Source organism: Phoxinus phoxinus, assembly GCF_949152265.1.
Source record: "Phoxinus phoxinus genome assembly, chromosome: 4".
Taxonomy (NCBI): domain Eukaryota; kingdom Metazoa; phylum Chordata; class Actinopteri; order Cypriniformes; family Leuciscidae; genus Phoxinus; species Phoxinus phoxinus.
Genome location: NC_136879.1, coordinates 29,469,010 through 29,481,243, shown reverse-complemented (window position 1 = coordinate 29,481,243; position 12,234 = coordinate 29,469,010). Strand labels below are relative to the sequence as shown.

The 12,234-nt window shown below is 40.4% G+C and overlaps 1 protein-coding gene across 1 annotated transcript; it reads left to right on the top strand.

Moving 5' to 3' along the window:
* The first annotated feature begins 8,007 nt into the window (after positions 1 to 8,007).
* On the top strand, positions 8,008 to 11,746 carry rnf26 (ring finger protein 26). The gene has a single exon (XM_079610644.1). It carries the CDS (start codon positions 8,665 to 8,667, stop codon positions 9,967 to 9,969), a length of 1,305 nt encoding a protein of 434 aa, XP_079466770.1. The 5' UTR covers positions 8,008 to 8,664; the 3' UTR covers positions 9,970 to 11,746.
* The last annotated feature ends 488 nt before the right edge of the window (positions 11,747 to 12,234 follow it).

Here is a 12,234-nt window from a genome sequence, read left to right as displayed (position 1 = left end):
TGCCTTGAGATCATTAACAAGCTCCTCCCGTGTAGTTCTGGGCTGATCCCTCACCTTTCTCATGAGCATGGAGCTCCAGACAGAGGGCGATTGATGTTTAATTTTTTATTTATTCTATTTCTGAATAATCACACCAACAAAAGTCTCCTTCTCACCAAGCTTCTTGCTCACGGTCTTGTAGCCCATTCCAGCCTTGTGCAGGTCTACAATCTGGTCCCTGACGTTTTACAGCTCTTTGGTATCGGGTAAAACGTGGGTAAAACGTCCAGACAATTGCATACTCGCATTAGTGAACATAGCAGCAACATTAGGACTGGAGATATGCGTAATCCTATAGCGTCTCATTTTAGACAAGTAGGTCATAACGTCAGCGTTTTGCAATATATAGAAAAGGTCATAAAACCCTCAAGAGGAGGAGATTATGATAAGAAATTATTACAGAGGGAATGTTTTTGGATCTACACCTTAAGTACTTAGTCACCTTCAGGGTTGAATGAGGATTTTGATATTAAGCCTTTTTTTAAAGTGACTTATATTATCGGTTGACTTTTTTTTTCAGGTCACATGATCTGTACTTGTCACATGTTCTGAACTTGTCACATGATCTGTATTTGTCACATGACCAATTAGGGTGATCACCTGTGTCTATTTAAAGTTGATTTCACTTTACATTGATGTTGTGCCTGATGAAGACCTGAGGGTTGAAACGTTGCCTTTTTTAAAAAAATAAATCCATTTTTGGAAGCAGTTAATATCAGTGTGCGGACTTCACACTTCTTTATTTTTGTTTATATCACTTAGTTGTCCTGCACCTGAGCCCAAACTGGGTGTTTGGGATGTGCACAGCAGCTTTGTGCTTTTGATTCTATAGCTCTTTGGTATCGCCCATGCTGGTGGAGAGGTTGGAATGGAAGATACAGATTCTGTGGACAGGTGTCCACTGACATCACGACATTAGGAGTACTTTCTTAAAGTGACAGGACTAATCTGTGTTACATAGGGGCACATGACCAATCTGTGGGAGGCAGAATTCTTGATGGTTGGTAGGGGATCAAATACAAATTTCACTCGATCAAATGCTAATCAATTTACAACCTATATATAATGTGTTTATCTGAATTTTTTGGTTGACATTCTGTCTCTATCCGTTAAAATAAACCTACCATAAAAATTATAGAAATTATGTGCTTCACATTCTGTGACAGTTGTGCCAAAAGAAATGCGGTTTGTGGTCATTTTGTGTGTAAATGTACTTTTTTGGCCAACGGTTTCCACTTCTGATATCACTTAGCGAGAAATTACTATTGTAGTAATTGAATATTTGCTTATCACCAAAGCGTGCTCTATTTTGCTGTAGATCCTTAAACCATTACGCTGCCTCAGAAGTCTGTCCGAAGTCAGTTTTGTGATACCTTCGTGCACAAATGCTGCCAAGTCATTGCCTGATAAGGCAGCGAGGCAACAAGTCAGCTGCCTATTTTTTTATACATCAATCTAGACCGATAGATCTAAAAAAAAGTAAAGAAATTCATGCATTTTAAGTGAGGCTAAAGTACCATTCTGGGTTTGGAGTGTATGTAAGTCACGCTCTGATTTCATGTAAGATCAACTGGTTTTAACATGTAGAGAAAGAAATACAACTGTGGTATTCACTAAATGAAAACCATTTTTAAGGACTATCGTTATGTGAATTATCGCTATGTTGTAACATGCCTCTGTATAAACATGTTTAAAGACCAGATAAATACAAAATTTAGACAAGCTTATGGGGCACGTCTCTCTTCTCAGTCCATTAAAGGTGGATCATGTTTGACATGCTCTGCTTAACACAATGTGTTCTGCAATTAGAACCATTCACATGACTGAATGAAGAGTTCAAATCCTGTTGTAACTTACAATAGAAAATGGGTTGTGATTTGACTGATGATAATGCATCAGAATGATTAGCATACATTGTCTTGCTTTCTTGAAGTGGTGGAAAAAACCCTGATTTTCCTTCAACGACAGGAAGGAAGAAGGAAAGAGGTCATTCTTTCCATTCTGGATGCTGGGGAATGTTTTTCTGGAGTTGTCTGCTTTTATGAGAGGGGCTATTGTCTGTTAAACACAAGGGTGGTGGCTGTGAACGTCTGAAGAGTGAAGGGGCTCAAGGGTAGGGAGCAGAAGACATTTATGGTCCTATCCGTGCAATAGTCTTCACAAAACAGGGTTTGTATTAAAAAAAAACTGACATCAGTGGTCTTCATCACGGCAAAAATGCTGTTTCTGTGGTGATAGGAAGAATTTATATATTCTGACTTTTATCTAGATTTACATTTGTATATTCAGAGTTATATATTCAGATTTTTAACTGCATATTCAGATTTACATATTCAGAGTTACCAACTATATATTCAGATTTACATATTCAGAGTTATAACTATTCAGGATTTACATTTATACACTCAGATTTGTAACTATATTCCGATTTACATTTATATACTCAGATTTGTAACTTTATATTCCGATTTACATTTATATATTCAGAGTTATAACTATATATTCAGGCTTATAAAGCATTCAGCATTTCCTTTGTTTGGGATAGGAGTCTGATGGGGAAGGATTACGCCCTGGTAAAAATGACATGACTGGGAAGGCAAATTTTCACAGACTAAGAATATAAACCCAAGGGATTGTAAAATTGAACATTTCAAATTTTTCTATACCCCTTTCATGCTCCCTTCCTATGCTTCTTTTTAAACTCACTCAAGTGTTGAACTTGGCTGGAGCCTGTGGGCTGCTGTGGTATGTGAGGTCGTAGCCTAGGTTGTGACCAGACTGCACACCAGTGGTTTCTTCTGTTGAGAGTTTGTGTTTTCCCATAGAAGCTTCTGGATTACAGCACCATCAGTCTGTCTCTAACTGAGTGACTATTAATAGTTCTCCTCATATTGCTTTTGATAAACACAACACCACTTCCTGACTCAACACAACACCAGCTGCAATTTATCAGTCTTATTAAGTTCGAAATCTGGGTACGATCATTCAAATTTAATCTTAATTGAATTCAGTAAAATTCACAAAAAAATCACATACATAAAAAAACACACCAAAAAAAGTTAAAAGCAAACCTTTAACAAATAGCCTTTAACAGAATTAACAAACAAATGTATTTAATGTTTTCATAAACTGTGAATATTAATACTATTGTATAAACAATAAACAATACATTTACATTTATTCATTTAGCAGATGCTTTTATCCAAAGCGACTTACAAATGAGAACAATAGAAGCAATTAAACTAGCAGTAGGACAACAGTATGTAAGTGCTATGACCCTTCGAAGTTCAATCTAACGCAATAAATTTTTTTTTTTTTTTAAGATAGAATAGAGGAGAAAGTGTTAATATTACTGGATCAAGTGCTGCCGAAAAATATACGTCTTCAGCAGTTTCTTAAAAATGGCTACGGACTCAGCAGCTCTGGTTGAGTTAGGCAGATCATTCCACCAGCAGGGAACAGTCATGGTAAAGGTCCGAGAGAGAGATTTTGTGCCTCTTTGAGATGGCACCACAAGACGTCGCTCGCTTGCAGAGCGCAAGTTTCTGGATGGCACATAAGTCTGAAGTAATGAGTTTAGGTACAAGGGAGCAGTGCCAGTGGTTGTTCTGTAGGCAAACGTCAGTGACTTGAATTTGATGCGAGCGGCAACCGCCAACCATTTTGTGAGGAGAGGAGTGACGTGTGCTCTCTTCGGCTTGTTGAAGACCACTCTAGCTGCAGCATTCTGGATCAGTTGCAGAGGTTTGACAGTGCAAGCTGGGAGACCAGCCAGGAGAGCATTACAATAGTCCAGTCTGGATAGAACAAGCGCCTGAACAAGGAGTTGTGTAGCATGGTCTGATAGGAAGGGCTGATCCTTCTGATGTTGTACAAGGCAAATCTGCATGACCGGGCAGTGCTAGCAATGTGGTCTGTGAAGTTTAATTGGTCATCAATTACAACTCCAAGGTTCCTGGCTGATCTTGATGGAGTTATGGATGACAAGCCTAGCTGAATGGTGAAGTTGTGATGAAGTGCTGGGTTAGCCGCGATTAAAAGTAGCTCTGTCTTCGCAAGGTTTAGTTGAAGGTGGTGGTCCTTCATCCAGCTAGAAATGTCTGTCAGGCAGGCTGAGATGGGAGCGGCTACCGTCGGATCATCAGGCTGGAATGAGAGGTAGAGTTGTGTGTCATCAGCATAGCAGTAATAGGATAAACAGCATTGTATTTATTAAACAATGAGAATTATAGTCCTCAGATGCTATGTCCGTAATTTACAGCAAAACATCTAGCATTAAATCAATCTCAAAAGGATTCATTAAGTAAGGGATAATGTAGAGCAAGGCGGTTGTTATAGCGAATACAACCCCGACAGGCTGATCAGGACCCCGACGCGAAGTGGAGGAAGTGGAGCACAGGGCACAGACAAAGAGCAGATTGGGACGGCCGACACCGATGGTCCAGGAGGCCATGGCGGAGCCGCAGCGACTAGCATCCGAGCCAGAGTGACTGAGGACTGAGGCAGAGCCGGTGCGACTGAGGACCACGGAGTAGCTGGAGGGAAGGCAGAGCCCGCTGGAGCCGAAGGGGTGGAGAGTCTGTGGCGCAGGCAGGGTGATGGCTGACATGGAGCCTGAGGAACGAGGGAGTCTGGTGGAGCCGTATGGTCCAAGGGAGGGAGGAGCCAAGGTGGACCCAACGGCTGGAGGCGGAGTCGGGGGATCCACTTGCTTGGTCAAAGCTGGTGACCGGAAGACCTGAGGCTGAACCACACCACACTGACGGACTTGCTGAACACTGCAGTGGAGGTGGGAGAGGCGGATGAGCAGTAGCACCTCACTGCAGTACACGAGATCCAGGGGGCAGAGTTGGATCCAGATCTAAGGGGTGGAGATTGGTAGGTTTAGGGGTGGGTTTAGGGATCAGGGGGTGGAGATGGGTAGGTTTAGGGGTGGGTTTAGGGATCAGGGGGTGGAGATGGGTAGGTTTAGGTATATGTAAGGTGGGAGGAGTTGGATCTGGATCCAACTCCTCCCCCTGGATTTCGTGTTCTGCAGTGAGGACCATCTCGGGATGAGCGACGACAACAGCCGGTGCTCCACGCGGATATCTGATCTCACCATCATCGAGTTTAATCCCACCATCTGGGATTAAATGAAGAAACAGAAAAAGCTGAGAGAGACTAAATCCAGAGAAACTGCAGCAACGTCTCCAAGACACTTGAAGAAACCTACCTGCAAATCTTCAGTACTGTGAAAACTTTTAGGCACTTGTGTAAAAATACTGTAAAGCGAGGATACTTTCAAAAATAATGTCATAAATATATTTGATTTATAAATTAACTTCTATTAACTTAATCAAATCAATATTTGGTGTGACCACCCTTTGCGTCCACCATTAAAACAGCTTTTGTACACGTGTTTTTCAGGTAGCTTTGCAGGTAGTTTTCTTCACAGTTACCGCAGGTCTTCTGGATTTAGTCTGTCTCAGTTTTTCCTGTTTCTTCATATAATCCCAGATTTTACAACACATCAGAGTGTAAATACTTTGCAAGAATGTTTTTGACCCTAAATAAGAAAAAGTCAGTTAACTAGTATTTTTCCCACAACTAAAAATTCTAAATTGGTCCAAAAAAAAAATCGAAGGGCCAATATTAAGTAAATGGCAAAAGATTAGCAAGCTCTCTTTCTTGGTGATGTACATTTAAAAATCAGTTTGCTCAATGAACTTATGAAAACACAATTAGCTACTTGAAGCTTGTTTAAAGTCGGCATGAAATCAAAATTGACCCTATTTACTTAATACACAGAAAAAAATTGTTTGGCGTGGTTATCTTTAATCAAAGTCTGAAAAGTTACATCCGGTCTGGAATGGTTCTTTTTCTGATAACGTAGGTTTGACGGCTTGGGTTGCTTAAACGCTTAACCACTCCCCTCAAACCGTTACTCTGCTATGGGCGAGAGATGGAGAGGAGGAGCGCTGAAGTAAAACTCTGCCCTCTGTTCAATATTCTGTTTCACTCGGAAATGCGTCACAACACTAGAGAAAAGTCGTTTGCAACTTCCAGTTCACATGGACTTTAAGTCCATTCAAACACACAACTTTTAGAGCAAAAAGCTAACTGAATTCAGTAAACCTTTCTAAAATTAGACTTTTTCAGCTAATTGCTAACAATGACACATGGTAGCAAGCTAACAGATACTGCTAAAACTGTAAAACTAGCTTTTTTAAAATAGTCAATATTAATTAGCCCACAAGCTAAGCTCCGGTATTCTCCACAAAGGTAACCACAAAAACTACAACATGACAAATGTTCCTTAATTTTCAACATAAATGAACCCAAAACACTAACAATTATTTCCCTTTACTAAAACATATGCAAAATAACACAGAACTCTCCCACTCCAGTTCCATGCAAATCATGCTGCTAATTCCACTGTTCAAGTTCACTCGTCAAAAAACATGATTAATGTATTACAGTCTCAACACAAGGGGATACAATTAAGTTCCATTTTCTAGAACGACTGCATACTGTAATTAAGTTGTGACAAAATGTTTATGAATTGTCCTACCCATCAACGTTTCAAGAATATTTTGTGGACAAAGAAAACTTCAATACAACAAAATGTGTTCTAAGAAACCCACATCTTTTCAAAACTACTTTTTCATGTTGTTGGTCTGAACAGAATCCAACAGCTATCGTCACATATGACAGGAAATACATGTTTTCTTAAGGCATGGGTCAGTGAAACAATGAACAGCCATCAACAAAATGACCTTTTGTCGCAATCAATTCACCGGGGTTTTTTTTCCCTCATGGGAGAAGGTTTTTTTTATGCTCAAGGTAGCAGACAGGAGCACTTAAGGACTGTCATCGAGTTTAATTGTGTGGAAGTGACCTGTAGGAATGGAAAATACAGCAGTCATGTTTTGCTTTATGCACTAGAAGAAGGAAATCTGTCAAAGGAAATCTATTCTCCAGGGCTTTGTTACTTCCAAACGGATCAGTGTTTGTTTATTTTCCCAAGAGGCCCTCAGCAGAGAATGTCTGCTTGGTTAAACAGTGTTTGACCTGCTGAACAGCAGAACTGCATGTCCAACATGTCAAATTGTTTGTGTTTGTGTTTTTGCATGGATGTGTAAGTGTATTTACATGTGCCTGTGTGTGTGTGCGTGCGTGCGTGCACTCATTTTGTGAAAAAATATCCTGATAGCGGGGCACGTTGTCGCACTGTATGGGCGGTAAGCATACTAAGCAAACAGATTAGGCTCAGCTAACAGGAAAACAATTATGATAGACAAAACAATTCATGAATCAGCAAAAAAGGAAAAATAAAAATGTCACATTTTTATTTATTAGGCTATATTAACCCATATATGCCTGTTTTTAATCAACATTTTTACAATTTAAAACACACATGACAACTTTCTATGGCAATATTGAAATTTTTGTCTGAAACTTGAATTTGGAAAAAAATAAAAAAATAAATCAAGTTTGAACAGTTTTAATCTAGATGTTTAAAACAACATAAAAAAATTACTGATAGCGGAAACATAGACCTAATTGTGTAGCTGGACTTTTGATTTAAACCTTTACTGTAGCCTACTTCGTGTAGCGTAATAGCCTATCCCCATACGTCATTCCTATTCGCCTACAAACTGTGACGGCATGGTTGAGAATTTAAATCAAAACAGTTAAAACGTGGCAACAAAGAGCAAAGTGCACATGTCCAGGGACAAAAGCCAAATGCTTGTAATAAAATCAGTGATTTAATCAAGCAGGCAATACATACTTGAAAAGAGCAAAGATAATGATATATTCGTTTTAACTATCACGAATGATGTAATTTTCTAAAAGTCTATAATTTCGCCAGAAACTATTTTATCTGTAATATAATCAGATCATGCTACATGAAATGGCCAGAAAGGTAAAGAAAATAAAAGTAGTGAGTATAATAATAAGTCTAGTGCAGCAGCAGCCCACTGATCTATAATGACATGTCATTATTTGGTGCAGCCGCGTTTCTGCGCAGCCCGAGTGCAGAGTTGATCCACTTCAAATAACGTCACGTCTTACGTGTTGTAAAGCGGAAACAACGGACTGAAACAGAGAGGGACGCTTTCGATTCTAGCCCATTAATAATCCAAAGAAAGAAGCGTTTGGGTTTGTCGTCGTCTTGGAACTTCATAAAATAGTGCGGACGCTTGGATTACAACATGTTCTAAGAATCAACATTAGCTTGGGCTGCAGATCTTTACAACCAGTCGACATGAGCAGTTTCGATTTTCAAACGTAAACATCCGCCGAGCAGTTCCCGTCCATGTGTGAGCAGCTACTTCACGGTGTTATGCTAACCATGTTTAGGATGAGTGCGTCTTTCCAAACCAGAGGACATGTCATTCCAAGCTAATGCTCAGTTTTAATACGACTGGAATTGCTTTTATTTAAATCTTAAGCGGTTTGCCAAAACGACACGTTAAGACGCGAATGGGTTAGCACGCGAGCTAACTTGGCTACCAAAGCTGGTTGTTTGTGTAAAGCACAGACTGAACGATGTCGTTTGACTGCTCAAATAATATGACAGATGATATATAGTCTATTACGGCGAACTAAGGTGACATTTCACAAGCAGATATCCTTATTATGGGTCTACTGAGCTTGATTTTTAGTTCACTTGGAAAATGCATAGATGTCATTTGCCTCCTTCTGGATTTAAATTTTGTGATTGTCAACTCCTTAATTCAGCTGTTGGTGGCAGTGATCTCCTTTGTCAATAGTCTGCCCATGCTACTCACAAATTCAGTGTCAGAGTGCTGGAATCTCACTCTGCTTTGCATCATCACCATGAGGGACGGAGTGACCGTCGTGACCCATAACATGTTCGGAGGCTGGACGCAGCTGCTCGGAGGCATGCTGGAAAGCTTCAAGATGATCGGATACCTGTCTTCACATCTGCTACTGCGCACCAAAGAGCTGCTTCACCGCGGCCTGCTGTCGGGACACAGTTTGCTACGGCAGGCGTGGGAAGGCTGTGGCATCGTGTTCAGCCTGTTGCTGTATTTCGTCAACACGATCATCAACTTGCTTCTCATTGGCACGCAAAATTTATACTCTGTGTTGGCCAGCACTGTGGAGGCAGTGTCCTGCCCTTTGCAGAAAGCTCTTGAGCTGACCCTGACTGTGCTGACCTTCCTGTACAGCAGTCTCGTTGGCACCTCCATCCTGCTGTGGACGCCATGCAGACTGGCCATGGAGTTCCTGGGATCTGTCTGCCAGATCTTCATGAGCATGTTCTTGCTCAACTCTTACGGGCTGCTGCTCACGTTGGTCATCATCACGAGTACCACCATATACCTGAATCCAGCGATCCCAAGACGGGTATCTTTGCACATAATCAACTACATCAACACTGTGCCAGTCCTGCAGCGACTCAGAAGAGCTCTACACCGCCTCTACGTCCTCGAGAGGAACGTGTGGCAGAGATTGGCCTGGCATCGTAGTCGGATAGGCCTCCTGGTGGTTCCTGCAAGGAGAGAAGCTGCGGAAAGGGACGTTAGACAGCTCGAGCACAACCTTGAGCCTCAAGCTGACCTAAACGCAGCAGATCCGGTGGTGGAAAACGAGCCTGAGGACACCAACCAAGCTGACGATCCTCTAAACCTGCCACTTCCAAGCTCCAGCGCTCACAGGCCGCTCCGGAAGTGTCCGTCTGAGGACAGTTGCAAAGGCCCTCCGGCGGACAACCTGCTGAATCTTCTTCAGGAGCAAGAGGAGAGGAAGAAGTGCGTGATCTGTCAGGACAGCACCAAGACTGTCGTGCTTTTGCCGTGCCGTCACTTGTGCTTGTGTAGAAACTGCACCAACATTCTGCTGACCCAGCCCATCTACCAACACAACTGCCCCCTGTGCCGCCACATGATCCTTCAGACCATGGACGTGTATCTCTGAGGGAAACGTTTACGGATGTGTTTCTGTCATCCTCAGGTTATTTGAGCAGCACTGTTCTGGAACTGGGAAACCACATGTTCCTTGTTCGCCTGTTCATTCCACTACTATTGCTTGTATATAGATTTGAATCACAATCTTTTATAAATTGCGATGGCGAGATGACTGACTGTGTTTTCGTATGGGTTTATATACATTGTCGCTGTTTTCATCAGCTTGTGGAATCAACACTATTTTTCTCATACAGCAATATCAAATGAATGTAATCTTTGTATTAACAAACATTAAAAACGATGTGTTAATTGTGAAGATGGAAGATCTGCTTAATTGAGTGTTTAAGGGGAACATTTATGCTACAATACTAACGTTGGGCCTTATTGTATGAATTGTTGTCTAAAAAGACATTTTTTGCCTGACTGTAAAGGTGATCAAAGGTTTCATGTGAACTTCTTCAACATCATATTGATTTTTTTTTTTGGGATTTTTTTTAGTTTTGGAGAAATGTTCGTTTTGCTTTGCATACTTTGTAATCATTCCACCAAAGCCATTTTGCTCTATTTGAGTAAACAAGTGTCACTACAATATTTTCACATGCCACTCTACAATCTGATGATGTTATTGTCATTTATTATTGAACAGCATTAAGGCTCTCTCACTGCTTAAATGGTATTGATCAATGCATTTTCAAATTGTGTGTTTGTTTTTTGTTTTGAGAGATAGTAATTTAATTCGGTTACCGGTAAAAACCAAGTGGCAGAAAGGCTTTTAGCTCGGCTTTGTCCAGTGGGTGTTGTTAGAAATCACTATTTTGGATAACATTTTGTACATTAGAGACACAAGGTACACAGACCTTAATGGTTTATCTTGTTTATTTTGGTCTTATGTTATTTTTCAAACCCCGAAATCCACAATTGCATTCAGAATGGCACAATGCGCAAGACAATCAAGTGCATTGAAGAAAAAAAAGTATTTGCAAGATCCATACAAGCAGATTGATTCATAACTGTGTTGTCCTTTTGAAAAATATTATGACTCCATATAGTCCCTAATTATTTCTGTCACTCAATTCTGCTCAATGCAGGTGATAAGCACTAACCCATGTTTTTTAATTGTAATTTTAAGGTTTTTAAACATTCCATTCATTCCACATTTTAGCCCCAAGCCTTTTTTATTATTGTACCGCCGACGTTTGTTTTCTATGAAGGTCTCAATTGATGATGCTTGTGGGTTAAGCAGATGTCTGTCTCTCCAGAGGCCTGGATAATATCAAAACCACAATCATTAACTATCCAGATGAACAATAAACAGTATTTGATTGTGGTCGTATTGTCTTTGTCTTCAGCACAACTTGTTTTAGTTTCGTCATTGGACTAAAATGCAATTCACAACAATGTCTTTGATTGTGATACATGGCTTATTCCACTTGAGATCAGCATTGTGGAGTCCACTTCCTCCAGTTGTTAATCATGACTTTTCCAAAACCTGATCCAATGTTATCTATATCCCAATCAGTCAAATGGAAAAAGCAAATGGATCTCAGCTATGGAATGTCTTTAAAAAAAAACAAAAACATTTGTCAACCACGTTTTTCAGCTTAAAGTGGTTCATTTGATATAAGGTGTGTGAAATGCAAGCATTATCCTATAAGTTTAAAAGGATACATATTCAGCACTGGACAGCTCCACATTCCAGCTTTTTTAGCAAGAGGAAATCTGAATCTCACATTGTTGTTCACTTGTAATACAGTATTCAAGCAATTCCCTGAGTACTTGCATTCGGATTCTCATTTCATGTCTGTTATCTGTAACTGCATACTTGAGAACAGTGCTTTAAAAATAACCAAAAGCTTAGGAAGTGAGGCACTATAATGAATTTAACACAGTGTAAACTTCTTATTTTTTTAAACAGAAGAAAGAGGATTTTAATAGTTTGTTGATTGATTTATCAATTTGAGTCCAGCTAGAAGTTAACCTTTGCTTATGTGTAATGGTCTACTCTCTGACTAAACTTCTTGAATGACAAATAAATTAGAGCACTTCTTGTATATCAACCAAGTATAGGACCGCTAGAATAGACTCAGTTCAGTGGGTCATCCGATTCACAGTGTATATGTCAGTGTGTCTGGCCCTGGGTCCACTGAACAAATGTGGACATGCTTGAGTTTATCTTACAAATAGGAAGTCCTCCCTCTGGGTCAATGGGAACGTTCCTGTCTCTGAGGATGAGAACTGGGAAAAACACCAGTTCCTCACACCCACACAGAGACTT